General features: G+C 36.1%; 1 protein-coding gene across 3 annotated transcripts in view; it reads right to left on the bottom strand.

Moving 5' to 3' along the window:
* The window catches only part of LOC135482060 (casein kinase I-like), a 34,093-nt gene that overhangs the window by 5,166 nt on the left and 2,941 nt on the right, over positions 1 to 25,986 (bottom strand). For 2 of the 3 annotated variants that reach the window (XM_064761891.1, XM_064761890.1), the window contains exons 3-8: positions 22,109 to 22,219; positions 19,763 to 19,911; positions 17,252 to 17,480; positions 13,575 to 13,745; positions 12,312 to 12,460; positions 9,970 to 10,120 (exon numbers count right to left, since the gene is read on the bottom strand). In XM_064761891.1, the coding sequence (XP_064617961.1) occupies positions 9,970 to 10,120; positions 12,312 to 12,460; positions 13,575 to 13,745; positions 17,252 to 17,480; positions 19,763 to 19,911; positions 22,109 to 22,219 (960 nt within the window). Of the gene's footprint in view, positions 1 to 2,503; positions 2,564 to 9,969; positions 10,121 to 12,311; positions 12,461 to 13,574; positions 13,746 to 17,251; positions 17,481 to 19,762; positions 19,912 to 22,108; positions 22,220 to 25,986 lie in introns of all 3 variants that reach the window. The other variant, XM_064761888.1, reaches the window with a different exon arrangement.

Here is a 25,986-nt window from a genome sequence, read left to right as displayed (position 1 = left end):
AATACTGTGTCTGACATTTCAAGTTTGCTCAACCTCCCTGCATCTAGACAAAAAGGGGAGGTAACTGACTAAAAAAAAGTCAGGCTTTCTTAGTACAGTGACTTGAGTGAGTTGATGGTCGAAGGGAAACCCTGGATAAAACTGAATATTCAACTGTTCACACAAAGTCAGACATGTGTCAGCAGATACCTTGAAGTCTCGACTTTATGTTGACGACGTCTACAACACCACCACAACTTTTTTAACGTTTGCGGTATGTCCCTTGCAGCCGAAAGAGAAATTGGTACTGTTGCCCTTGTAACACTTTGTAGATACACTATCATAAATGCTAAAAATTGAGTGACAGTTGCTGTAGGTTTAGTTTTCTATGGTTAGGATGATAATATATTTAAAGGGAAGGCCAGATATGAATAAACAGGTGATTCGTTTGATTTATAGCCCCTGAGAAAAAAAGTAACCACCAACTGTTCCGTAATAAATTTTGCTTAGCTAAACACTATCCAACAGATAAATTGGACAGAACTAAAAGATTGAACATCCCTTAGAAGTTCATTTCTTCTGCTCTAAATTTAGTGTGTGCCTTCTTGCTATTATTACCTGTGCTAAGCAGGGTGTGTTTTTCCTCATGTTTATTTTGTCTATTAGTGATGAAACTTTGCGCAGTTGGCAACACTGGGCTAAGGCACAATCCACTGAATATTGGGTAATCAGGATACAGGAATATGTGGAATGATTCTCCAATATTAAGAGAAACATGTAGCACAGAAACGCAGGTTTAGTGAAGAAAGAATTAGTATGATTTCCTTGGTTTGACATTTGCTCTCTTAGAAGATCTATACTTGTCATCTTCGAAGCTTTAAAGCAGTTTTTTTCAAAATGAATGTCTTTTTCTTCATATAAAATCAGTGGAATGCAGGCATTCTCCTTCCGGGACTGTATTTCTAGAACACAAGTGCCAAGTGAATACATAAGTGAACAAGCCATATAGTTCACACAGAAAAAGAGCATTAAATGTATCTATGTATGCATGTAGCTGTTTTAGCAGTCATGGAGACTATACTAACAAAAGCATAGACAAGCAAATGCTTACAGAAGACACACACAAAAATAGAAAATTAATAAAAAACAAGGCACATGTAGTAATATACAAGTGCATCTGATATCAGACTCGTCAAAATAGTTTATAACACCTTTCTTGAAACCAACAGGAAATATAAATTATCAAAATCAAAAATAACTTGCAAGAGGTTAATTAAAGCATGCATGTATGTTGTCCATTTGTATTGAAAAATATATGTGTCTGAACTTTTAAGCTTTGTGCAATGACATTCAGTAATAAACAAAACTTTTCTGCAAATTTTTTCTGACGCAAACTAAAACAGTTCATAGAAGTTAAATTCCTGTTCATTTTATTGTTTCAGTTTTTGTACAAGTTGTTGACACAAAGGTTGAAGTTCAGTGTAGTTTATAAAAATGTAATCTTTGAATAAATCTCTATGTACTACTTAATTATTACCTCATGTATATACATACATGTAACGAATGATTTTTGTTTTCTGTTGACACTGATCTGCCTACAAATGACTACAAAAGACACTGTAATGAAATTATATCTTCCATCTATTTTGTGTAAGAACATAATGCTGGCCATAAGAACATAATGCATAAAAGATGTCAAAATTTAATAGCTTGAGTGTGGAGAAAAAAAAAGAATCTACATAATTCAAGATGCTGTTGTGTCTAAATATCAGACAGCAGTATGTCTGCTAAGAGAAGTGAATTGTCCCATACTAGAACAAAAACAAATCCTGCTGCATTGCAAAAACTGCTGCAGAACATGGATTAAAATGTCCCATGCCACAGTGTTCGTTATCTTGTCATCGTCAAAATAAAATTATCTGAGAATAACATCTATCTTTACACTGCTATCACTTATTCACTATTGCTACTGTGAACATAAAACAAATCCACCCAGGCCAAGATCAATTTAATCCCATGTCTACTGTAGCTTTCTATGACAAAAAGAGAACAAAAAAAAAAAAAAAACTGTTACATTTACATTACCTACTTCCTTAGTGGGTGCACTAAATAAGTGATGCATGCACTCAATGAATGTTAGTTTTCTTTACACTTGAGGGTGCACAGACCATTTGAGTGATTAGTATAGGTAAATTAAGATATTACATAACCACACCCTGACCCCCCCCCCCCACCCCCCACAAGCCCCTCTCATTTTTTCCCTTGTAAAATGTTGTAGATAAATGTAGTATAAATCCACAATATCTAATTTATAAGCACACAACTTTCATCAGACATGCAACAATAATTGACAAAGAAAGACGACGCTTTACATCCCTCTCCCTCCCTGATTATCGACCAACCACAGGAGGCAAGGAAAAATCTGCAAAATTTATGCATGCTTATTCCAAAACTGAAAACCAAGCATGCACATACTATATCAACATCATAAAGAGCAGACCAAAAATGTCAACGGACAACATACTGTACAGGCCTTCACTGCGTAGCCACGTATACAGGTGTCTGCTTCCCAAGCGTCCCCCATCTAGAATAGGAGGATAACAAGTAGACGGTCACAATTATTTACTGTCACCCAAGTTATTTATTTACCTATCAAGAATGACAAGTAAATGTTCAGATCAAAAATAATAGTTCCCCATGGAGACTGTGCAGCAAAGCCTAAGACATGTTATGTCAAACACACACTACAGGTAATTTCACAAGCAAGAAAAATTGGTCATCTGAGAAACTTGTGACTATTTTGCCTTACTGAAGTGTATAACCAGCCACAGCAGAATTTCAACATGTTGTTTTAGCATACATAATGTTGAGCTTTCATAATGCACCAGCATATGTGTTAAGTACAATTAGACAAAAAAAGATACGATTCTGGGTTATCTTAATAGACCACTTTGCTACTTGAACATGCAAGGACAGTGATTTAAGCCATGACAGCAACAAAGTCACATGCACATCTCCACGTGGTGGTGATAATGTTCACTAAAACACACTGAAATATTGTTCTAAAAATCATGAACAAGTTGCACTGACAAAGATTTCTTAGGGTAGTTTGAATTGAGCTGTGAAAATTCTGAAAACACTGTGCAACAGCAACATGCTGTGGTGGTGAAAATGTTCACACAAATCACACAAAAACTCTTAGCAGAGAGCAAAGACTTGGTAATAAAGGTGGACATCCTGATCACTATTTCCCTAACAGATCACAGAATAAAAACTTTATTACGACATGCTTCAAGCATTTAGGTACCATATATACAGTCTAACAATAATGATGCTTTTGCATTAGTAAAAGCAAATGTATAAAATGTATTAAAAACTTCATTAATGATCACTGGGCACAAATTAGTTTTGGCTGTTTGCCCACGGTATTTAAGAAACAAATTATTCACTTCGGAACAATGTCAATGACTAAGTCTGCGATGGAGGAGAAACATAAATTCTGCAAGGATTGCTTTCACAATACTTGTGTACCCTATTTGCGCTGTCAGAATAGTAGCTAAGCGAAATGTTGACAACATATCAACAGCAGCCATTACTTTTGAAAATAGAAGGTACGTGCCAAGACTCATTTCAGAATAAACCATTTTGAAGGAAGTTCAGAGATCATCAAAGTCCAAACCAGCATAAAAACTGCCATAATTCTGGAAGCATTGCTTTTTGCATTGAATAACCCCTCCCATTTGTGCCATCAGAATAATAGCTACATGAAAGTTGACAAAAGAAAATGGCCGGAATAAAGTGAAACTCAATTTACTAGTAGTACAACCGAAAATTCTGGAAAAGTGTTTTGCGATGGATTGACAGGCGGAGGTGTAAACCAATTATTTCTAGGTTGCTAAGTGGGAAATTGACCCCAAGGTACATATATAACCCCTGAACTGAAGTGAATATATAGCAGGTCTCATAACTGACACATGCGAGCTACCGATAAGTCTTTGTTTTGTACTGTCATATCATCCTCTATCTTCTGGAGGATTTGCATGCAAAGCAGAGTTACAGACTACATGTATATATGCACAAGCACTGAATCATTATATGGGATATGGGTGAAGTGTTCTATCGTTCATCCTCTATTTTGCACCAAACAAAGGAGGAACGTGCATACACAAAATTGTTTGGGGGCTCTGGAACATTTCTTTCTGGACTTAACTAAATGGGTGATAGGAGGTTGGATAAGAGTGCCCTTAAGAAAAGATAAGACATGAACGGTTTAAACATGCTAAGCCAGACTTGTGACAACTGGGCAAATTAACGTCTCACTGCAGTGTTATCAATATAGCTTGACAGGGCACATGCATCCTTTGCATACACATGTAGGCTTCCACTGCAAAGATTTATTTGATTGGTGTTTTACATAATACTCCTATCACTTATATGACAGTGACCCACTAAGATGTGATCATCATTTAAGATGCTATTTTGAAGATTTTTGGCAAAAAAGTCAAGCAGCGAAAATCCAGTCGATTTTCTGCTATTATTTTAGAATAGCCCAAATAACCTTATACAAATTATGAGCCACCTCTGTACATATGTTGCTGTTCAAAAGCTGTAATAAAGTTCAAAAAATTTATTATGCAGCCTGCTTTATTATAACTTTTTAAACTTTACAATCATGTGCACATTGCAAATAATGCAGATACGAGTCTGATACTCTTCGAAAAGCAATAATTTCAGCTATTCTTGGCAAACGGAAAAAAATTATCATTTGTCAAAAATCTCCAGCGAAGCCTCTTTAAACAGCATGGAAATTGAGTAGCCTACTGACTATCAGAATATACTATAGATACAAGAAGTAGAAATTAAGTCCTGTTCATTAATCAGGCAAGAATTTTTTTTCTGAATAAACTGAAAACCGAAAGTCTTACAGAAATTATTTAATGTCTGTATCATGCAAAATATCAGTAATGGAGATCAGAAATACTGCTCATAATACATAGTCTTGTTCATGAACCCATGAATTTTGTAATTTACTCCCAATGGGGAGACTTGAGGAAGAGGTCCAAATCCTAGTAAAATGTTTTTTTCTGTCAGTGCCTGTGTACTTCATAAGAGTTTTATAATCACACATACACCAATAATTGTGACTTAATAAAGGAAAGAACAATAGCTTTGGACCCTTTTTTTTAAAAGGTAGGAAGGAGATTATGAGTTCCCCATTATCACACATGCAGGGTAAAAATAATGTAACATCCCGATCATGTTATTATGCTTTACAAATATACAAAACATGAGCTGAACACATGCAGTATATTTGGAGATACCATTCTTAACACTGATTCTAATACATAAGAGACATCCCCGTCTGTCAAAGTGATTTATACGCATGTAAAACTTCAGGTCAATACATGGTGTACTTTTTTGAGACACCACCTCTAACATGCCTAACATTTTGTTTAACATTAGTTTTAATACACAATACACTCAGTCAGGAAGTTAGTAATTTATGATATTTAATATGTCCACACTGAATCAACAATGGAATATCCCCTTAGCTCTGTATACGTGCGCAAACCATGAGCTCAACACATGCAGTACTTTTTGAGATATCATGGCACCCATAACATTTTGTATAACATCGCTTTCCTTGTTATTGGACACCAATGCTCAGGGTAGGCCATAAGCTAGGCCTGTACTTTGAACAGGCACACTAAACAGGTTAGACAGGTATGAGGGTACCCTCTCGTACAGAATTGTCATATATATGTACTGTTTTAAATAATACTGTTTGTTTGATTTTAACTTGGAAACAGCGCTAATTAAAATATTAATCACTAAATTACATTTGATATTCATTGTTTATCTAATACATCAACCATATAAATAGTTGACTGTCGCATCAAGTGAAACACCTTTCGCATTTCCACGACAGGCTTCAGCCCGTACACGGCAGACAGATACATCATACATATTTTGCATTGCAGTTTAGTTATATAACCATCGCTATCAGTGATCAGACTGATAAACTTATACTTCAATGGCCATATGTTAGCATTTTTATGAGCAGTTTCCACCTTTGTTGAGGTCACTTTTCATACCATGTGTCTCCTCAGAGATGTGGACATGTGTTTTTATTTGGTATTATGAAACAAGACAATTCATTGGTCATGTAATTTTCATTGAGCCAATCACATGTCACATTAAATAGTAGTCTGAGTTCACTGATACAAGCAGTCATTTTCATGTCAATTACCACCGTTGATGGTTTGTCATTTTCTGTTAAAACTGGCATAATGGTCAGACAGATTTTCCTGTAATTAAGATGAACATAGCTACAGTGTGCGAGTACAGTGTGCTAGAAAGCACACTGTACTCGCCAACATGTAAAATTATCATTCTACCTAAGTAGCGTAGGTAACTGGGGAGGGGGGAGGATTCAAATGCACTCTAGCTCTGGTATTTCATTTGCACCCTCTGTGAAGAGTGAGTAGTAACACTGGTTACAGAAAATATTAGTTTTCATAGGAATTTGAACATCAAATACCTGACATGCCATCTGATTTAAGCCGACAATATGCATACAACATGGTTTAATTGATCCACCGATGGTCAGGTGATCAGGGTGAGCTGACAAAACTAGTAGTGACAAGGAGAATATGGATGCTGGTGGATCATCTATGAGTATCCAAATGGATTTTGACAAAATGCAAGGTCCGTTAATACTTTTGAAACCATGTCACTGACTAAATCTATGATGCATTTTGGACTTTTGTAATGGTGACAAGAGGGTGGGAGGAGGGGAAGAAGGCAATTGTAAAAGCATTCTGAATGCATTGCTTTCACAACATGTCAACAGAATACTGCTGAAAATATGTTAATGCAGAATGATGAACCATTTTGAAGTCCAAATCAGGATAAAAATGGCATGGTGTGTAAAGTTTTAGGAATGATCTGGTGAAAGATGACCAATTTCAACTAGGTTGATATGATTCCAAGAACCAAATTTTAGCTCTTTTCAACATTTTTTGTTTTTCTGACCAAAACCTCAGAAAAATTGAGGTGTTAGCAAATTTTTTTCACAAAATAAATTGTTAACAAGTCACACAACTAAAGTATCAAATGTTATTACTGAACAAAAACGTGGTAAGGCTGGTCCCGGTCTTTGTAGCATGGTTTCAAAATTCAAACCTACATATTACATTTCTTCAAGCCGTCAGTTGGAAGTCGACCAAGAAAAACACTGATATCGCAAAACAAAAACTAGCAATAAGTCCGCCATGCTGGCTTTTTCCATGCTATCTCCACACATGAAACACATTCAGTAACTGCTCTGGATGTTACCAGTCACTCACAGATTATATGACTGATTGTCCCTTAGAGGAGTTCACATTTTATTTCTCACAGGCATTTTAATTTGTCAAATGTTGGGTTTTGTACGAATATGCAACAACAATGATAAACATATGTTCAGTACAAAAGTCTGACATAAAAAGTGTCAGCTACATGTGAGATTAGACTACTTTTCGGATTATTCGTACAGTGACTAAAAACCTCCTTGGTGCTTAGATAAATCAGAGGGTCAACCAAAACTAATCAGTGGAAGGATTTTAATTTCTTCATGACAGGGTGTAACAAGAACCCTGTGCTGCTAGAATCTACAATTAATACTTGTTGTGTGCCAAGAATGCCTACCTCCATTTTATTAGCACCTTTTGTGAAACAAAAAATGCCTGCAGACTTCAAAATCAAATTCTTTGTAAAAATGGAGACTTGTGTCGCACAAGAAACAATGGAATTAACTGTACATGTACATATAAGTGTTCTTTTGCAATGCAAGATTAATATGACTATGTTTGCCCACAAAATGTCCTCCTGAAGGCAGGAATACACAATAGACTACACATGTCAAGCGTGAATGAGCTTAAAAGGAAATGTTCCTACATAATGAAATATGTACCACGCAATGGCCAACATGGTTTCATCTGAAAAACACATGAAAGTAACCTTATCTGGAAGAAACAAGATAGAATTGTCTGAAACATGTCAATGCAATGAGTAAAAAACAGTTACTTCAGGGATTACTGCAAGTGACCTGTATGTCAACTTGATTTATGTCTGTTTTTCAATAACTAAATTCCAATAGGCTGACACTGAATTACCTCCATTCAGGTCACTCTCCCATTAAAAAGGTGCCTTTTTAGGAGTAAGCTGGGGTTAGGCGAGACCTCAGAAAATGGCTAATGGCAAGATTCGGAGTTAAATCAGCATAAGCTAGTTGAAGACCTAGCTTTAAGGCAGATTTTAATTTTATACATTTATTTGGAAGGCCCAGGAAGAACGCTATGTATTTATGAAATCCATTCGGAGATAATTTTAAAATACTGGCCCTAACATATACAACACGCAGCTTTGGCAAACTCTTAAGCCAAAAAACATGGACCTCATTCAAGATCTCTCAACATTTCTGTGATTTTCAAAAGGCGACATCATGTTTTTTTACATTCTGTTACCTATATACAGCAAGTTTTAGTAAGCGGGGTGCTACTTCTTGTAGTTTCAGACCTCAAAAACTTATCTCTCAATACATCATAAGGTAACAAGGGAGGTAATTCAGAGAAGGCACATTGGAAAAAGGCAGCTGTTTAAGTCAAACAACCACCAGGCAAAAGATAAGTTTGCTTTTCTGGATTATCCTTGTTTCAGACTTAAGGCATCATATGCTTGGCAGACTCCTTGTTTATCTGATAGAACAATATTCAATTCCATGACTCGTTACCTGTACATTGTATGTGGAGTGGTGGATACAGCAGGACAACATTCATTACCAAAACAAAAAAAATTCTGCATCTGCATTTGATGAAAAAAACACACACACACATCCCACTAAAGTGCTACTTGAAATGCAAGACTACTGTAATTCTTCAACCTTTTCGCATATTTGCAAGGTGTTTATTCAAGCATATTCTTAAGACATTATTCTGTGTTTACTGATAAAATCCAACCTATCTAGTTTTGTCCTCAAAACCAAGCATAAATTGCACTGAAACTTGCTATTTTGAATGCGAAAAGGTTAGGGAAATAGGGTACATCAATTTCAGTAACAACTGGGCTCATGTCAATGCATTTCCTTCAGTTGACAGAAAATAACATATATTCACACAATGGCATATATACATGTTTAGAGGAGTACAAGTAAAACTACACAAGAATTGAATCAAAAGCTGATTTCTACATCCTTGGATTTCACAAAATCTAAGTAATACCACAAATTTGCAATTACATTAACAAAATGAGCAGTGAAGAGTTCATATGATGTAAGGCTATGTTTAAAGTTGAAAAACACAAATGAAGTAGGCAGCAGTTTAGTATTCAAGGAATTGTTCCGACAATAGTGATGTGTTGATAATGGTCCAGTTCACAAAGTACACAGGTTTCAAAATTTTATCATTAGGGGGTAAATGAGAAAAATTTGCAATATTTTATCAACCCTAAACAATAAGCAATAAGGACTAAAAAGCAAACGAAAGGATTCAAATTTGATTTGGAGTGAAATGTTTCCCTTTACCCACACACCCAGAAGGTACACTCCAAAGATAAACCAAAAAGGAGAAAAGCCACAAGTACCAGTTCTGTGGAAAGAATCCTGAACTCATAAGGATGTAGAAATGGGATGCAACAACCCAAATCTTTTAATAATGGAACATCTAATTAAACAAAAAAAAACATGAAAACACTCATCTGGAAGTCAAGATATGCACATCATACTTCAATACAGTTCATAGCAATGGATGAATAATGCTCATATTTCCAAAACAAGTATCTATGTGTAATTAGAAAAAAACTTGCTTGAATACAGGTAGCATGCACCCAGAAAATGCAACATGCCATTGGTAGATCTAAGAATTTTACCTTGTTTCTATTTGCAGATTGCAGACAAAAATATTTACACTAAATAAAAAATTCTGTTAATATAATTAATGTAAGCCGACTTACTGCCATAGTCTCCTGAGGCTGGGGGTCCACCAGATATTCCTGCCTGTTCTTGTCGGACTCTACCTGCTGCTGTTCCGTGTGGCCTTGAGGAGGAGCTGTGGATATGCTGGTGTCTTCTATCTCTTTCTGAGTCTTCATTACTACGACCACCCTACAGCAGCAGCAACAAGAATTCACCTCACTCTCTCAGTACATCTTTCATCTTCTTACTACTTCAAGTGAAAAGCACATTACCAAATACCGACACAGAACATTCCACAGGAAAGCACAAATATAAATACACATTTTCCGTTCAAAACAGTGTGCTAAAACATTACCTATGTTTACAATATAGAATTTGAAGAAGAATTACAAACCTAAGTGAATTATGACAACCTGTCCTTCTCAAAGTTTAGCAACTCTTGCATGCCATCCACAATAACCTAGTTCACAAGCGTAATATGAACAGCATAGAGAGATGCTTCACAACAAATCTAAAGTCATACAAGTTGAGCAAAATCTGACTGGACAAAATGATCAGTTTGGTCACATGGCTACCATAAATCGTTGACCTTTCAACCAGCTGAGCAGCACTCATGATCGTAATGCTCGAAAGTAAATTCACAATTGTCACAAAACAGGGTCAGGGGCTGTAAAGAAATCTAATCAGAGAAGTTGAATAGCACACAGCTGGTGGTTGATGGTTCTCACCCATTTAACTATAGACAATATAGAAAATGAGCACTTGTCTAAAAATTTTTTGGTATTTTTTGTCCTTTCATTAGGTTGAACACAACATTGTTAAAAACTAGCCACTATGATGCTCCGGCTTACAGAAATTAGACTCAGCATTACATGTTTCTTCATAGAAAACCCCACTTTGTTTCCATCAAAACATACATACGTCTGTATACTCTAGGTATAGCATTCTTTGAGTGGAAACTTGGGGGAAGAGTCGATCTAAAATTAACTAAGTGTATTCAAATATAAAGAGCGGAGTTGTATTGATATGCAAATCGCAACTTTGCTCAGCTCTGGGTAAGGTCTTTGAAGTTCCGACATTACACGTGACAATATACCAGCACATGACTTTCTGATGGTTTTACTGAAATGGTTCAGTAACAAAGTCAAATCCAAAGTACCAAGTTAAAATGCAAAGGCCCTTCACTAGGCACATTACAACCTACAGCTTGTAAAATTTTCAGTCTACTCATCTAGATTTTGCGGGAGATTTTACAATCATGATGACTTTTTCCTCTGAAGGATATTCAATGAAAATATGTTTATCTAATTGGTCAATGTTGAATTCTGTAAGCTGTCAGTTATGTGTAAGAGTTACGCACACATGACTGAGTTCCCAGGAGATGTGAGTAGGAATACATTTAGCCTTTCATTAAAACAATGTTAACAATTGTTGCAATATTAAGCTAGTATAAGTGAGGACCCACTTTCACATCTGTGAACACATGTTCAATCTAAGCATGTTGGGTTCATGATACCATTTTATGATATCGGGAATGTCTGGAGATTCTTCTCGCCTAACACTTCTAAAATGTGATGACGAAACACCCAATGCGCGAGGCTTGGAAAACTCCTCCCTGTATTTTATGGAAGCTTAAGGATAGATGTTTGTCAGTCAGGTCTTCGCTGCACGCTGATATGCTACATTTATTTATGGGACCATGAACAGATGATACTGTTTCCTGTATTATGCATTCACAGATGCAGTGTAGCTGACAGCCGGAGAAGCAGTCGTTATCTTGCCAGTTTGAGACAGTTTCAGAATTCACAGGTTTGTAAATAACTGTGGCTTGAGACTTTCTTCATTTTAATTCATGAATAAAAATAAAGTTGTTCCCAGGCCTGTACCCAGCAGACTACTTTCATCTTGCTATGTTTGTCTAGCCATTGGTCGATGTGAGAAAATAATCACTTAACACACCACTGCGGCAAAGTTTATAAGTTTTGATCATTCTACGCAAAAGTGTCAAATTTCATGGTCTGGCATACTGGAAAGGTCAGCAAACTACAGTAGTCTAAATGGATGCCCAACCCAGTTGGCAAGAACTCCAGAGTGACAGAGGTCATAACATGAATGGAAATACCAGAAAACAACATGTTAAAGACGCAAGTGGCAATGGTAGTTACAATCAACATTGTGTAAGACTGCTCTGTGAAAGATGGCCCAAAAATGAAATTGAGAATCGATGGACTGTTGTTCATGACAAAATGGGGACTGAACTCACACCTTGAGTGGACTATGGCTGGGAGTCTCGCACCAAATGAACCACTGAGCCAAGGCTCCCTCTCAGAAAAATAACCAGTGTATTGGATGAAAATGGGTGAATCAAAATGATACTTACAAATTTTAACATGTTCCAATCAAAAACGTAGTCATATGTGAATCCCTGTCGATGGAATAAGTTTCGGTATAACTGCCGAAGGTAGGAGTAATCGGGTTTGTCATCAAATCGCAACGACCGACAAAAATTCAGGTATGTAGCAAATTCAGCTGCAATTAAAGAAATAAAACATGAATTCTAAAAGCCCTTCATAATAGAAAAAAGCACCACACCAAGCCAACACTGTAGGTGAAAAGGATAACCCACTTGATGCTTCATGTCTGGTGGGTTATCATTGTTACCCCTCAGAAGAAAAGTATTTATGATATTCAACCTTCACTGTGCAATGTTCTATTTATTATTTATATTCTGACAATATCGTGATTTTGCATATTTGAGCAAGTTTAAGAAATGTTTTTAGTTGCAGGCCTTCAAATACTTGTATATATAGCATGACGTTGCACATGATGTCTTGTATGACGTGTCTCATCCTGTGATGTAAGAAATGTTAAACTTGACTGACTTTGTATTATGACGTCATACTCCTAAGCTTGGATTGGAACATCATAAAACAAAGTGTTTGTTTTTAACGTCATGGCATGGGGTGCGTAATAACACAAGTGATATCTTACTCTAGTCAGCAAGACATCCCTTTGATCATTCAAGGAAATCCTGATGTTGTTGAAAGAATTACTTGAGACTGGTTACCGATGACATGAAAAGTTTTTTTTAAAAAGTTCTGGTACTAGAGGTTTACAATTAAAAAAGCCACTGTGAACTTTAATATTGGTGAGTGAGTGAGTGCTTGGGGTTTAACATCCTACCTTTAATATCTGATAAGATTCTGTGGGGCCAGTAATCCTCACATAAGCCACATTACTATTAGTAAATATAAACCATTCAGCCATCTGTAATGGATTTTCTACATCACTGTGAGGTTTGACACTCCAAAACTCTAGAGTAGATGAGATCAAATTTGCAAGAAAATTTTTGAAGTCATCCCGATTCCTGCCATTTTTACTAAACTATCTTTATGCACCCCTTTTCGTAGCTCTATGTTGCAATCTTCCCATTAGTTATGTACATGTTTCCCGTTTTAATCGTCTTCTGTAGCCGGTCAGAACCGCTACCATTCCAGACAATGACAATTAGGGTATGGCATAAGCTACACCAATACTTATACAGGCGACCTAAAAATCAAACGCAGCAAGTCTGTACATACATGCCACAATTGCCTTTCCAGCTTTGAAGGTGAAAGTTTCCTTTTCTGATAAAAATACTCACATGGAAATCCTTTACACAACTCCTCAATTGGTGTTGACATCTTTTTTTCACTTATTCTCTCATACTTCTGTCTTTTTGTAGCTGCCTTCAAACCTTGCCAAGGTAGACTGCCCCTCAGAAAGTACATGAATACATAACCTAAAGACTCCATGTCATCTCTCCTACTTTGTTCTACAATGAAAACCAGGAATGTTACAGGTTTAAGGCATAAACAAATTAAAGGGAAAGACAAAAATAATATACCCCAAGTTATTTAGGAAAGGGAGTGAATTAAACAGATTTAACTGCTAAGACGTTTTTTTCTTCTGATGTACTTGGCAACTCTATAAATCTTTTTTTTTTTTTTTAATAAGGTATTCTTAAGAGACCATCAGCTACTTCATGTTAAGGAACCGGAAGCACGATGCTGCATCATTATATTTTCTGTGAAATAACCGACGCCATTCATAGTAAAACGTACTCCTCAGAGCTTGATATTCTCTGAAGGTCATTTGGTACGTACATCAGTGGGCTTTGAAGGCATTTGTATGGTAAAATTTAAAGCACGGTTGAGCTACTTTAATGACATTTAATGACAGATATCACTAACTTTTTCTTGAAATACCTGTGGTAACATGTCACACAGTATCTTTGTAAAAATTAATCTAAAGAGAGTGTAGCCTCATTCCCCACCTCCCCCTCCTCATTGAGACTCAACTGTCAGATTTATGTCATGTTCCTGCCACAGTAGACAAGTGGTCTGTAATAAATAGAAAGTCTGCCTTCAAATCGACACACATGCTTTATTGTCATGGGTGTTTTATCCACATATGCCAGGCAGCATTATTATTTCAATAATCAAACAGCAACCATCCATGTTCCATTCTAGTATGGGCCTAACACACAAGTGGAGAGGAAGACAAGCGGTCGGCAGATTCAAGACAATTCTGCAAATATAAAGCCTAATGTAGTGGTGTGCTTCCTTGTAAATAACGCCACACAACCATCGACTTTAAATACTAGAACACAACCTGGAAAACAGCATGGTAAGTTTTTGGGAAGGGAAATAGCAAAGGTATATTTTTACTAGATTGATGTTCTGGTATCAATGTTGTTATCTTTTTCTTATATTAAACAATTGCGTATACTTAAAAATGTCATCTAGAATTTACCTAACACTTGCAAGTGAAATTTCATCCAGATCATTAGCCAATTTACCGAAAAAGATAGTTTAAGCTTATCAACAAAATTCAAAATGGCTGCAAAATCACATGACTGACCAAACAGCACAAAATGTCAAAAGCTGCTCCATATGTTTGTCACTGAAAATACCAGGTTTGTTTTTTCTACCTGTGGGTTTTTTGGAGATATTGCAAATATTCAAACGAGCTGACTTTTTAAACACATTTTAATGGCAAAACTATCAGTCGTAGCTCTGCAGTCAAAAATGAAGATCTGTACTTGATCTATCTACTGACCAATTTTCAGTTCCATAACTATTACAGTGACATTTGAAAAATGACACTGAAATGAGCTAAAATTGCAGTTCAAGGAAAACTCTACATCGTTAAAAAAAAACAAAAAGCCAACGTTGTATTCAACAGGCCAAACTACATCTAACTGCTATACCTTGTTTTTTCAAATTCATCCACATGATTAAAACGACCAATGGCAAGCTTTCAATTTTCAATCCTAATACCCCCAGTAGTCTTGTACATGCATATCAATTTTCAATGCAATCAGCTCTGTGGTTCTGGAGAAGTAGTTTTTTTTAGACTTCCATACTGCTCCAATATGGCCAAAAAGTAGGTCACAGGTGGGTAAAGTTCTATACTCCGGCAGGTTGCCCAAGTGATCTGGTATTGAACATGCATTGAAAGTTAACAGCTGTGACACGCAGTTTCCTCGCAAAACGAAAAAAAGAGTGGTTAGAGAAGAAAAATAATCTAAGTGAGAACAACAGTCTCCCGAACAATTACAATAGTGCTTCCAGCCATGAGTCTTGAACCCCTCATAATCAGACTGTTTTGGTGCAATACTTTAGCAGGAGTTACACGGACAAAATCTGTATACATGAACATCCATCATTGCACTAATGACCTGAACAAGACTAATTATGTAAATAACTATCTGACTGTAATAAAACTTGAGCCCACAAAAGTTTAGATTACAGGGAAGATATACGCTAAGTTTCATGGAAATAGGTTCAGTACTTTAGAATACATGGAAAAACACTATTAATCCAAGTCCTCAACGGGGTAATTACCCACTGAACATAAGCATGCACAAGTTAAGATAATAGGAAAGATGTATGGTAAGTTTCATCAAAATCAGCGTGGTTGTTTGGGAGGATATGCCAGGACAAAATCATGTCAGACAGACAGGGTGATTCTATCATTTTTATAGACAGGGAAATCTTCAGACTGGCGAAATAAACATATCTTTGACAAAAAGATGATAAACCTCTTTGGCAGGGTTCGAAATGGGGGCCTACAAATGATGAAAAGCAGGTCGAAAATTTGCCTTAGCAGGCCAACTTAAAACCAGCCTGCCAAAAAAGCAATCAACAAATAAAATCGCAGGCCAAGCATGAGATGTCAATGTATGGACAGATATAAGTTCTGCTTTCTAATTTACGGTGGCATGATAAAGATACAACAGATTTATTACTCAATGAAAACGTAAGAAACACCATTTGCGGCCATTGCAAACCAGAGAGAGATGTTACAAGAGATAACTGTGCTGAGAGCTACAAAATTATCTCCCTTTGCTTGTGCGTGCATGTGCTCTCGTATTGTGGCATGTTCTTTCATTTTTGCATCAGCTAAAAGCGAAACTAATGCTGACTTCTTGTTTGGATTGAAGACAAAGGGAATCTGATAAATTGTTAACTTTTCTCTCTTCAAAGTGCGGACTGAATCTAAGGCCATGGTCACAAAACATTGATAACGAGATAGCTAAGCAGACGGTAAACGATAGCTGCAAGGCATCGCTTAAATGCAGGTTGGTGGCAGTAACATGGACATCAAGCCCTGGGAGTCTTTATCGGCCCTAATCAGTGTTTTATTTATTTGATTTATTTATGGCCACAGTCATACAGAAAAACTTTTCACTTTTCTGATGGAGGTCAGATTTATTGGTGGAGGAAATCAGTGTAAACCACATATCGTCCCCAGTCATATGGAAAACCTCTGGACGAAGGTCATAACCAAATCAAGGAGAGATGAATCTGAATATGCAATCTCACTGGTCAAGAGTCGGATCATATGAAGCTGGGAGCTTAATGTTAAATGTAGGTCTTACAGTAATTTATGTTCAAGAGGAAACGTTTTCATAACAGTCATGAATTTGATCTAATAAAATAATCAGTTGGTGTTTTGTAGATCCCTAATAATTCTGGAGCTATGGAGCTATTTATGCATTTAGTACAGCTGTGATAAAGACTAAAATTTCTGGACTCTTCATTTACATTTTTCTTATTATTACGATTATTCAATTTTACAACACAGAGATTAAGAATAAAGCGCACACAACAAATCCATGAACAAAGCAAAGATCAACCTCATGTACATGTAAACAGTAAAGATGTTGTTCCCTTCAAACACATCCAGGAAACCTTCGTAACTACTAATTGGAATGGTAAACCATACTGTAAAGCTTGAGCTAATAGAGCAGTGACTAGAAATATATGTACATACCTATTCCTAAATGTGTGTTTATACTGGCATATCTGGCCGTCCCTGTGAGATTCTTATTTTCCCTGTATGGTATATGCTGGTGTGTTCTTGCATCTCGATACTTTTTCGCCAAACCAAAGTCTATTATATACACAAGGTTGCCCTTCTTGCCAAGGCCCATGAGAAAATTGTCAGGCTTCACATCTCTATGGATAAAGTTTTTTGAATGTATATATTCAATTCTGCTTATCTGAAACAAAAAAAAAACATCTAATTAAAACATCAGTGAAACCACCCCATGAATTTTTAACCTGAACTGACAGAGCCCGGAGGAAACCTACCTCCGGAGATTTATAGATGGCTGGGACTAAGGACTACACGTTTAATATCAACTGAAACACTTCCAAATACACACTTCATGTATTCCAGCCGACAAATGCAATGGCATGCTTTTAAATTTACATAAAATACTGCTAGGTTTCCTTCCTAAATATCAAGACTGTTTCATTATGACTTGGCTTAAGCTGACTTTTTGTAATATAGAGTCAACCTCTTCTACGTAGCCTCGCTCTAATACGCCTCAATATAGCTTGTTATAATATAGTGTGTAATCAGATATAATGGGACCCAAATCATGTCCCGCAAAAATCTGTGGTGTACTTTCATGTCAGGTGGCTTAGATTTCGAATGACAGCAGCTATAACTGCAAATGAACAAGGATTTTTCACCAAGAAATACACTTAAACAGCACGATATTATTTGCTTCATTTCCTACTGTTGGTGTGTGACCCATGTGATATTTCATATTTTAGGTTTAAAATTTTTAATTTTATGGAAAGAAAAGTATTTTTCTATGAATAATAGAAGAGGTTATAATTGGTTACATTTCCTTGCCAGTTTGATCTCAAATTGTTGCAGCATTACTTCCGCATGTGTGTGGTCTCGTCAGCAATACAAAGCACATTTTGCTCACTGTGACAGGCAGACCTTAAAAAGGAATTAATATTTGTACACTTTCAGTAAATGCCAATAATTTTCAAGGAGTTTCCAGATTTAGCTACTGGTCCTCATTATAAAGATTATAAATTATCTCAACAGTATGTTACCTGGAGGGCTTCTGAGAAACATAATGACTTTAAAGCCATCAAAAACAGATATACTGCCTATACTACGAGAGCAGATATGGCAATTTTAGGCAAGTACAAAATCCTTCCGTACTGTTCTGTAAAATCTACACCTTCCTAAAGGCAAAATCATCTGAAAATTTTAAAAAACTAAGTCCACGGTACTGCAATGGCCTGTTTTTACAACCTTATGCAGGACGACAAAACATTTTGTGGAGAAATTTGATATGCTTGTTGTCACTTGAGTAGTGTCTTTTTAACACTGAACTAAATGGCGAAGTTCTGACAGCTTGCAAAAGTTGGAATTGTATGACACAATTCAGCAGAGACTAATGAGTGTTGGTCGAAAAAATGCATAAAAGCAGCCTCAACATCTAGTGATTTAAAGTGTCATATTACTCAGATTAACGTACCCTTTTTCAATGTTTTTCTTTTACACTTAATTCCACATTACATATAGGGGAAGCTAATTATGAATAAATAATATTTCCAGACATTTAATCAAATTATTGAATGGCTACACCCAGGTGTGAAAGTGCAGGGAGAGAGAGACTTGGTTTACCGGCATGTTGACAAGTCGAAGTTTAGTTGAACTCTTCTTTCCATCATTTAATGCATTGATTTTGCATAACCCATTAATGGTTAACATTACTAAGCTATAATGCGGTAACGTGATCAGGTTTACAGTCGTATGCAGTCTGCCATTGTGAATTTGCGGCATTTACGTTCAGTGAATTACTTCTAATACAAGCAGATGTGGACGAAGCAGATACAAAATGCGCTTTTCTTATTTCAAAATCAAGTGGACAAGCATACATTCAGCTTGTGGAAATGTTCAATATGCACCGTGTTCAGTAGATCAGCCCAGGCTCATGATCACAGGTAGGCAAGCTATCTCCACGAGATGTGACTCTAAGCATGGTGCCAAGATATGTGTGTTCTGTACATGGAAACTTGTGAACCGTAGAACACTGGTTGAATCCTTAGGTAACAAAAATCTTGCACGTTTATAGTAAACTAACAATACACATAAGTAAGCATATGATAAAACACATTTTGCATCAATAAAACTTAGTTCCATGTCAAAATCATGACCTGTGAGATCTATACGCTGGATCCCAAGGTTATTTTATTGTAGCATGAGGTAGCCTATGACACGCTCAGGAAACATGTCCCTATACCAGTGTGCTACAGCAAGGCTACACACTGTATTTTCTTATTTTCAAAGAAAATATCCATACTTAAACCCTGGCCACAAGGCCCACAAAAAAACAAAAACATGCCATATACACCTAAAAAGACACCAGTACATCACAATAATTTATTGCTATAAGTGCTCTGTTTTTAAACCTTTATTATTGAGTAATACTTAATCAAAAGTGATAAGCAAATATAATTTCAGACTTACCAACTGGTCTGCCAACAAAAGTACTGTTTTGAGACTGAATTTTCTTGAGCAGAAATTGAAAAGGTCTTCTAAACTTGGACCCAGTAGTTCCATTACCATCACATTGTAGTCTCCTTCTGCCCCACACCATTTGATCGTTGGAATTCCAACTAACGAAAATATGAAAAATAAAAGATTTATTTTATTTGATTGGTGTAATACGCCATACTTAAGAACATTTCACTTTATACAGCATTGGCCAGCATTATGGTGGGAGGAAAACGGGCAAAACCCTGGGGAAAACCCACACCCATTAGTGACAGGTTCCTTGTTCATTGCACAATGCTAACCACCTTGGCCACAGAGCCTCCGCATAAAATATTTACAGTACATGTATATGCAGATCTTCAAGAAGCATATCCAGGTAAAGTGAAGTCAAATGAGCCTTAATGCAATCATAACTTGTCAACATTTTCTGGCAGCAAACTGAACACAGAACAGAAAGTAGTGGAATATAATCCATTAATGTACTTATTTATTTCACCATACAAAAGAAAATTACATTTACACAACAGCAGCCAGAATTACACTGGGAGGAAACCTACGTAAAACCCAAGAAGAAGCCAGCCTGAGATCATGATCATAAACTCAGTGATGCATTGATAAGAGGTTTGTGAGTCACTGTGCTGCGCCAGCATGCTAACATCTCGGCCATGGAGGCCCCTATACTAAATGAAATTAAAGAAATCATGATGCTGATTGATATAGTTTGTGAAAAAGAAAAAAAAAAGTCTGTCTCTGACATAGAGTGGACAATCCAATGTTCAGTTTTAACCAGGGTTTCCCCTTCTACCACTTACTCAATGAAGTTGCTAAATCTAAAAATAACACCAAAGATGAATATATTGAATGGGTTACCTCCCTTTAAAATGAACATGACTGGAGATGTTTGGTGAACTTCAAATGTTATACAAGGTATTGTGTTGTAACCCCAGCCTACCATGTAACTTAAAGGTTGAGAAAACATAAAAATGACCTAAAGTTTACATGAAAGAGTGCAAAAAGTTATTCCTATATGTGGTCTTCAATATTTTTTCCAATATTTCCTTTCGGAGAAAAAGACACCTGAAAATAATTTTTGTATGTTGGATATTTGGGTCCCCCTTTTGGTATTTCTAGGCTTTAACAATGTCATAAATGAGGATGTAATACAGGTTTAATAAATATTTTGGCAAATGTATTAAACCTCAATTCGGATCATATTTACATTTTTAACATATTCATAAATAACATCGTAATTTAGGTTGAATGCATATGTTTCGATATAAACAACAAATTTACATTCAAATTAATTTATTACACAAGCATCACATCCTTACTTGGAAGGATTTTCAAGTACCTCTTTTTCTCTTGGAAAAAAAAAAAATCCCCAAAAATATCAAAGATCATATTTGCAAATTAGTCTTGACGCTCTTTCATCTGATTTTGGCATCATTTTTATCTTTTCTTCTCCTTTAAGTTCTACAGTGATTATCAATGGGAATCATAAATGCTTTATAATGAATTCTCGATAAAAAGGAAGATCACATTTACCAGACTTATGATTCCCTTTCAATCAGCAATGTGCGAACCACACACTATAGTTGCATAATGTGAATCTTTGTGCTGCATCATTTGCACGTTATCTCATCTTGCAGACAGTTTAGACAACTGACGGATTTCTCCTTTTAATTTTTTTAAATGAATTTTTTGGGGAAATATAGGCCCAAGTTACCAGTCAAACACAATTCATTTTAGTATTTAGCTGAACCCACTAAAAAAAATTTTAATTTCTTATGGCAAAACATACCTTTAAAAAAAATATCACTATGTGACAGACAATTAATATCATGTGCTTACTCAAAGGGTGCTTTTCTGCTTTTATACATCCAAACAGATACAAATTTCCCTCAATACAACTGTGCTCTTGGGGGCCAAATACATTGTATGTCCAGTGTTATAAGTGAAGTGTGTTATATGAAGTTTGCCAGCTACTTGTAGTTTGTAACATACATGATATACAAACATAGAGGCCTAATAATCAGCCTAATATCTTGATTGTTATTGCATAATTACACAATAACCAAACTTCTGAGTGCAACCATTTAAGTCTGAAGGCTTTCTTCACCAAAAACTATGAAAATATGCAAACAAGTATGTCTGCATGAAGAACTTTGTGAAAATTTACACATTTGTAAACGTGTTATAGTAAAGCGCATGATGTAACGAAGAGTGTCATCAGGTGTACTGTTTTATCACAGAAAACGAATATCACACATTCTCAGTTTGAGACGTATGTGTCAACGTATATTTGCATCAGTTTCTTACCTCCACCTTGCATCATTTTGTAAATTTTGCTTTCTATATGCAGCTGGGGATGCTTTGTTTTCACACATTCTAGTTTAATTGCAACTTCCTCTCCGTTTGAAATATCAGTTCCTGAAAAAAAAAAAACATTAACGGTCTGGATGAAATAGACATTTTTTACACTTTAAGCTGATATGGGTAAGATTACGCCTTTCGGCACAGCAATGTACTCCATCCACAAAGATAGGTAACATTTTTGCCCTGGGGCAAGTTTACAAAACGAAAGTGTACAAGTAGCTTATGTGAACGCAGCTGTAATGATAACCCATGCTATACACATAAGTTGCCCTGACAGTTACATATGATATAGCAACATGCAATTTTGGAGACACTGAAGACAAAACTATTTTACACTTTGACTGTGACAATTCTGTGTCACAGCAGAAGCATAAAACAAGGTGATGTATAAGCATTCACTTGGCACAGAAGTTCGTCATCAATAAATATGTACTTGCTCCAATAACTTTTCCCTAAAAAGTGCCTTTTTAAAGGCAAACAAAAAAGGCACAGAATAATACTGTTGCTGTTACATCATCCTACCTTCCACACATACCTCTCCCCCCACCCCCACCCCCCACAAAAAAAAAAAATAAAAAACAATTAGGCACAATGAATAACACTGACTTACCCAAGATTGAAAAACTGCCAGTCCACTATCCCGACTCAAGTCGGGTACAGGTGTATTTTTTTTTCTTTTAAATCTAATATTCCAACCCACTATTTCAAAAGCTGTTGTTCACTTGCTTAAATAACCTGTGAAAATGTTTCAGATAAATGTCGTATACTTGCAATGAGTAAATGTTCTCTCTCCAGATAGTTGGGGTCTAGAAACTTCTCCTTTCCAAATTCAATTCAGCTGAAGGCCACATCATTTGTTAGCGTAATTACCATTGTACTCCATCAAATAAGAGACACCATAGTCATAGTTAAGTGCACAATCATTTGGGAAATAAAGGACAGTTCAGAAAAAAAACAGCAAGTCAAAAATAGCGCATATCTGTCCCACTGCTGTCTAACTCAATGTTGAAGCAACAGCTTAAACATATTTCTGAAAGAAAAAAAATATATTGACCGTAGCTCACATCAGTCTCCACCTTACAGACAGGGCATCTCTTGGGCTACAATTTGGTTCACTTTGGCCACTGAAATTACGTAACTGAATTTTAGTTTCTGGGTTACATCTCAAAAAGTTAAAAGATAGACAGACGACAAGGGATTCAGAATCACCAAAAAGAGAAGTGTTAAGTTCAAAATTAGATATGAGGTCATAAATTCAACTGAAGTCAAGCTTTCACAGTTTTTACCGGAAGTGAATTTTTTTGAATTTTTTATTTTAGTGAACATACTATATCTAGAAAAAGTCCAGGAATTTTAAACCAATTCGTTCACTGGTTCATCAAAACAAATATAAACACATATGCTATAAAATTAACAAGTATAAGGGAATTTTGGTGTAAAATTTCAAGTCTAATCGTCTAAGCTGTAGAGGCTTCACAAAATGGGTGGAATAATAAATAGGTGTCTCGCAGGTTAACCTACGTTGACCCCTAAAAATGAAAACCCTCTTTATATTTCTACCAATACTTTAAAAATGTGTAAAAATATTGAACCGGAGTTACATTCACATATTTGTTTCAGTAACAGTGTAGCTTGTTAATATTACATATTCCGATCTTACCTATATACAATTAAGTATTGTTCATTTTGATAAGACCTAAACAAAAATGGGGTAAAAGTCTTGTTGATGTTGTACTCCACAAGCAAAAATCACACTCACAACAAGAGCAAACCAAATGTCACCAACAAAAAAGTCTGTCAGATGAGCGAGTGCTTGGGGTTTAACGTCGTACTCAACAATTTTTCAGTCTCTGTCAGATGATGTTTTGGGCAAGACAAAATGGTGCAGGTAATTGAATTTCTCATTCAGTGTACATATAAATGGAGTGAGATTTTGTGAATCCATTGCAGTAACATCCGTGATATGAATTACCTATGTCGTCCTCATCAGAAGCCAGACCAGTCTAGAAATCCCACAGAAATCTATCAGCCTCGGATATCCACCAGTTACAACTCACATGTAGGCCTACAGTACAACAACTTTGCACTTGGCCTAAATTGACTGCAGGGAAGTGGACAAAACAACCTCTTTTGTGATTTTAAATGGTTGCTGAGATTTGCTGATATTCTCTGGATGTAACATCATTAAAGTGCGCATAAAGTCAGCCACTAAAACTGAATTAATAAAGTAGTATAAAGTAGTATTTCAGCAATGTTCTAAAAATATTTTTAAAAATTCTACACCGGTAATCAACAACATAAATAGCAAACCATCATCAGTGCCTTCTGCCATGTTATACCTATCTAGAGTGACATCACAAAACCTAGGAGCTCTCTCGTACCTTATCAGCATTAAACAATGTCACAATCAAAAACTACAAACAAAAACGCCTGATATCTAATCAAAGAGTAACAGCTCTGTCCTGTGTTTAAAAATCTGATGATCCTTCTGGTTTGGCGCTTGGTCAGGTCAATGTTCATGGACACACGCATAGTGTCTTGCTCATCTTCTTCCAGCAAGGGTGTAAGCATTTGGCCTTGCCAGCTGTACCGACATCAGGGAAATTACAGAACACAGCAGGATCTTCTTATTGATGACACACCCTTTCATTCAGATTTTGGTTTAAGATAGTTTTGTAATAAATCTGACTATGCTGAGGAAAAGCAATGCAAAGTCACAATATTTTTCTTCAATGACTCTTCAGAGGAGATTTTCTTGCCAGTTCACCCTGACAAGTTACTACTGCCTCCTACCCAACATGTATGCATTGTGAAATGGGCAGCCATTCCCAGTTCCCTGCTCATAAATGTGTGGTTCAAAATGCATCAGTTTGACACTTTAATGGTAAAATCCAATTTATTGCTTCCATATTTGTCTATCCACAATAAGAAACCACAACAACAATCGAGAGCTAATAGGTTTTTTGATGCGACAGCCAATTATCACATGACACTTTCAGCACTCGTGATTGGCCAAGTTCATAAGGACGTGTATAAAATGACTACTCGGAGAGTGAATTGTCCGTCAGTCCCATATTCCCAATGCTGAACTTCATCTTCTCAGCTTTCAAAACTTCATAGAATTTTTTTACATATCCTTTCTTCTATGTATATATAGTGGCAGACTTTTTGTTCACTTTAAGTTGAACATCCACTCCCACAAAATTATTATTAAAATAGAACACTACTATTTTACATCTGTATCTTACAGAAGTTGAACTTTCCGACGTCTGTCTTCCAGTTGACCTATATTTGACATTACACTGTGACCTGATTTCCCGCAGTCTGTATCCCAATTTCATTCTTTATTTTTTGATTCAGTACATCAGCATGGATTTCCTTTGGATAACTCTTTGCTTGGTTATATAGTAGTCTACTTGGTTACTTGTGAAAGCTGAGTGCTTACAGGGTTCGTACAGGTATATGAAAATGAAATTCAAGGAGTTTTCCTAGAGTTTTTGTCATTTTCATGGCTAGTTTAAACATACCATGGTGTGCATTACAGACTATATTTTAAGTCTGAATTATAGATGCTTTAATTTGCATGGATGTACATGTATATTGAAAAGTAGGCTTGCTTTTGCAAAAAATATCTGCCCTTCACCTCTGTAATGCGACACATTCTTTCACCAGGCCTTACTTCAGTTAAAAAAATGAAAGCCATATATCCTTATGCAGGGCTTCCTCTGGGTCAGTATTTTTTTTATCCAGTCACTTTAGTCACTCATCAGATTTTGTAGTAAGTACTATTTTTCTTCAGCCATACTTCTTTAGCGGCCATG

Source organism: Liolophura sinensis, chromosome 1 (assembly GCF_032854445.1).
Source record: "Liolophura sinensis isolate JHLJ2023 chromosome 1, CUHK_Ljap_v2, whole genome shotgun sequence".
NCBI lineage: Eukaryota > Metazoa > Mollusca > Polyplacophora > Chitonida > Chitonidae > Liolophura > Liolophura sinensis.
The sequence above is the reverse complement of the archived record's forward strand: the minus strand, read 5'-3'. Positions and strand labels throughout refer to the sequence as shown.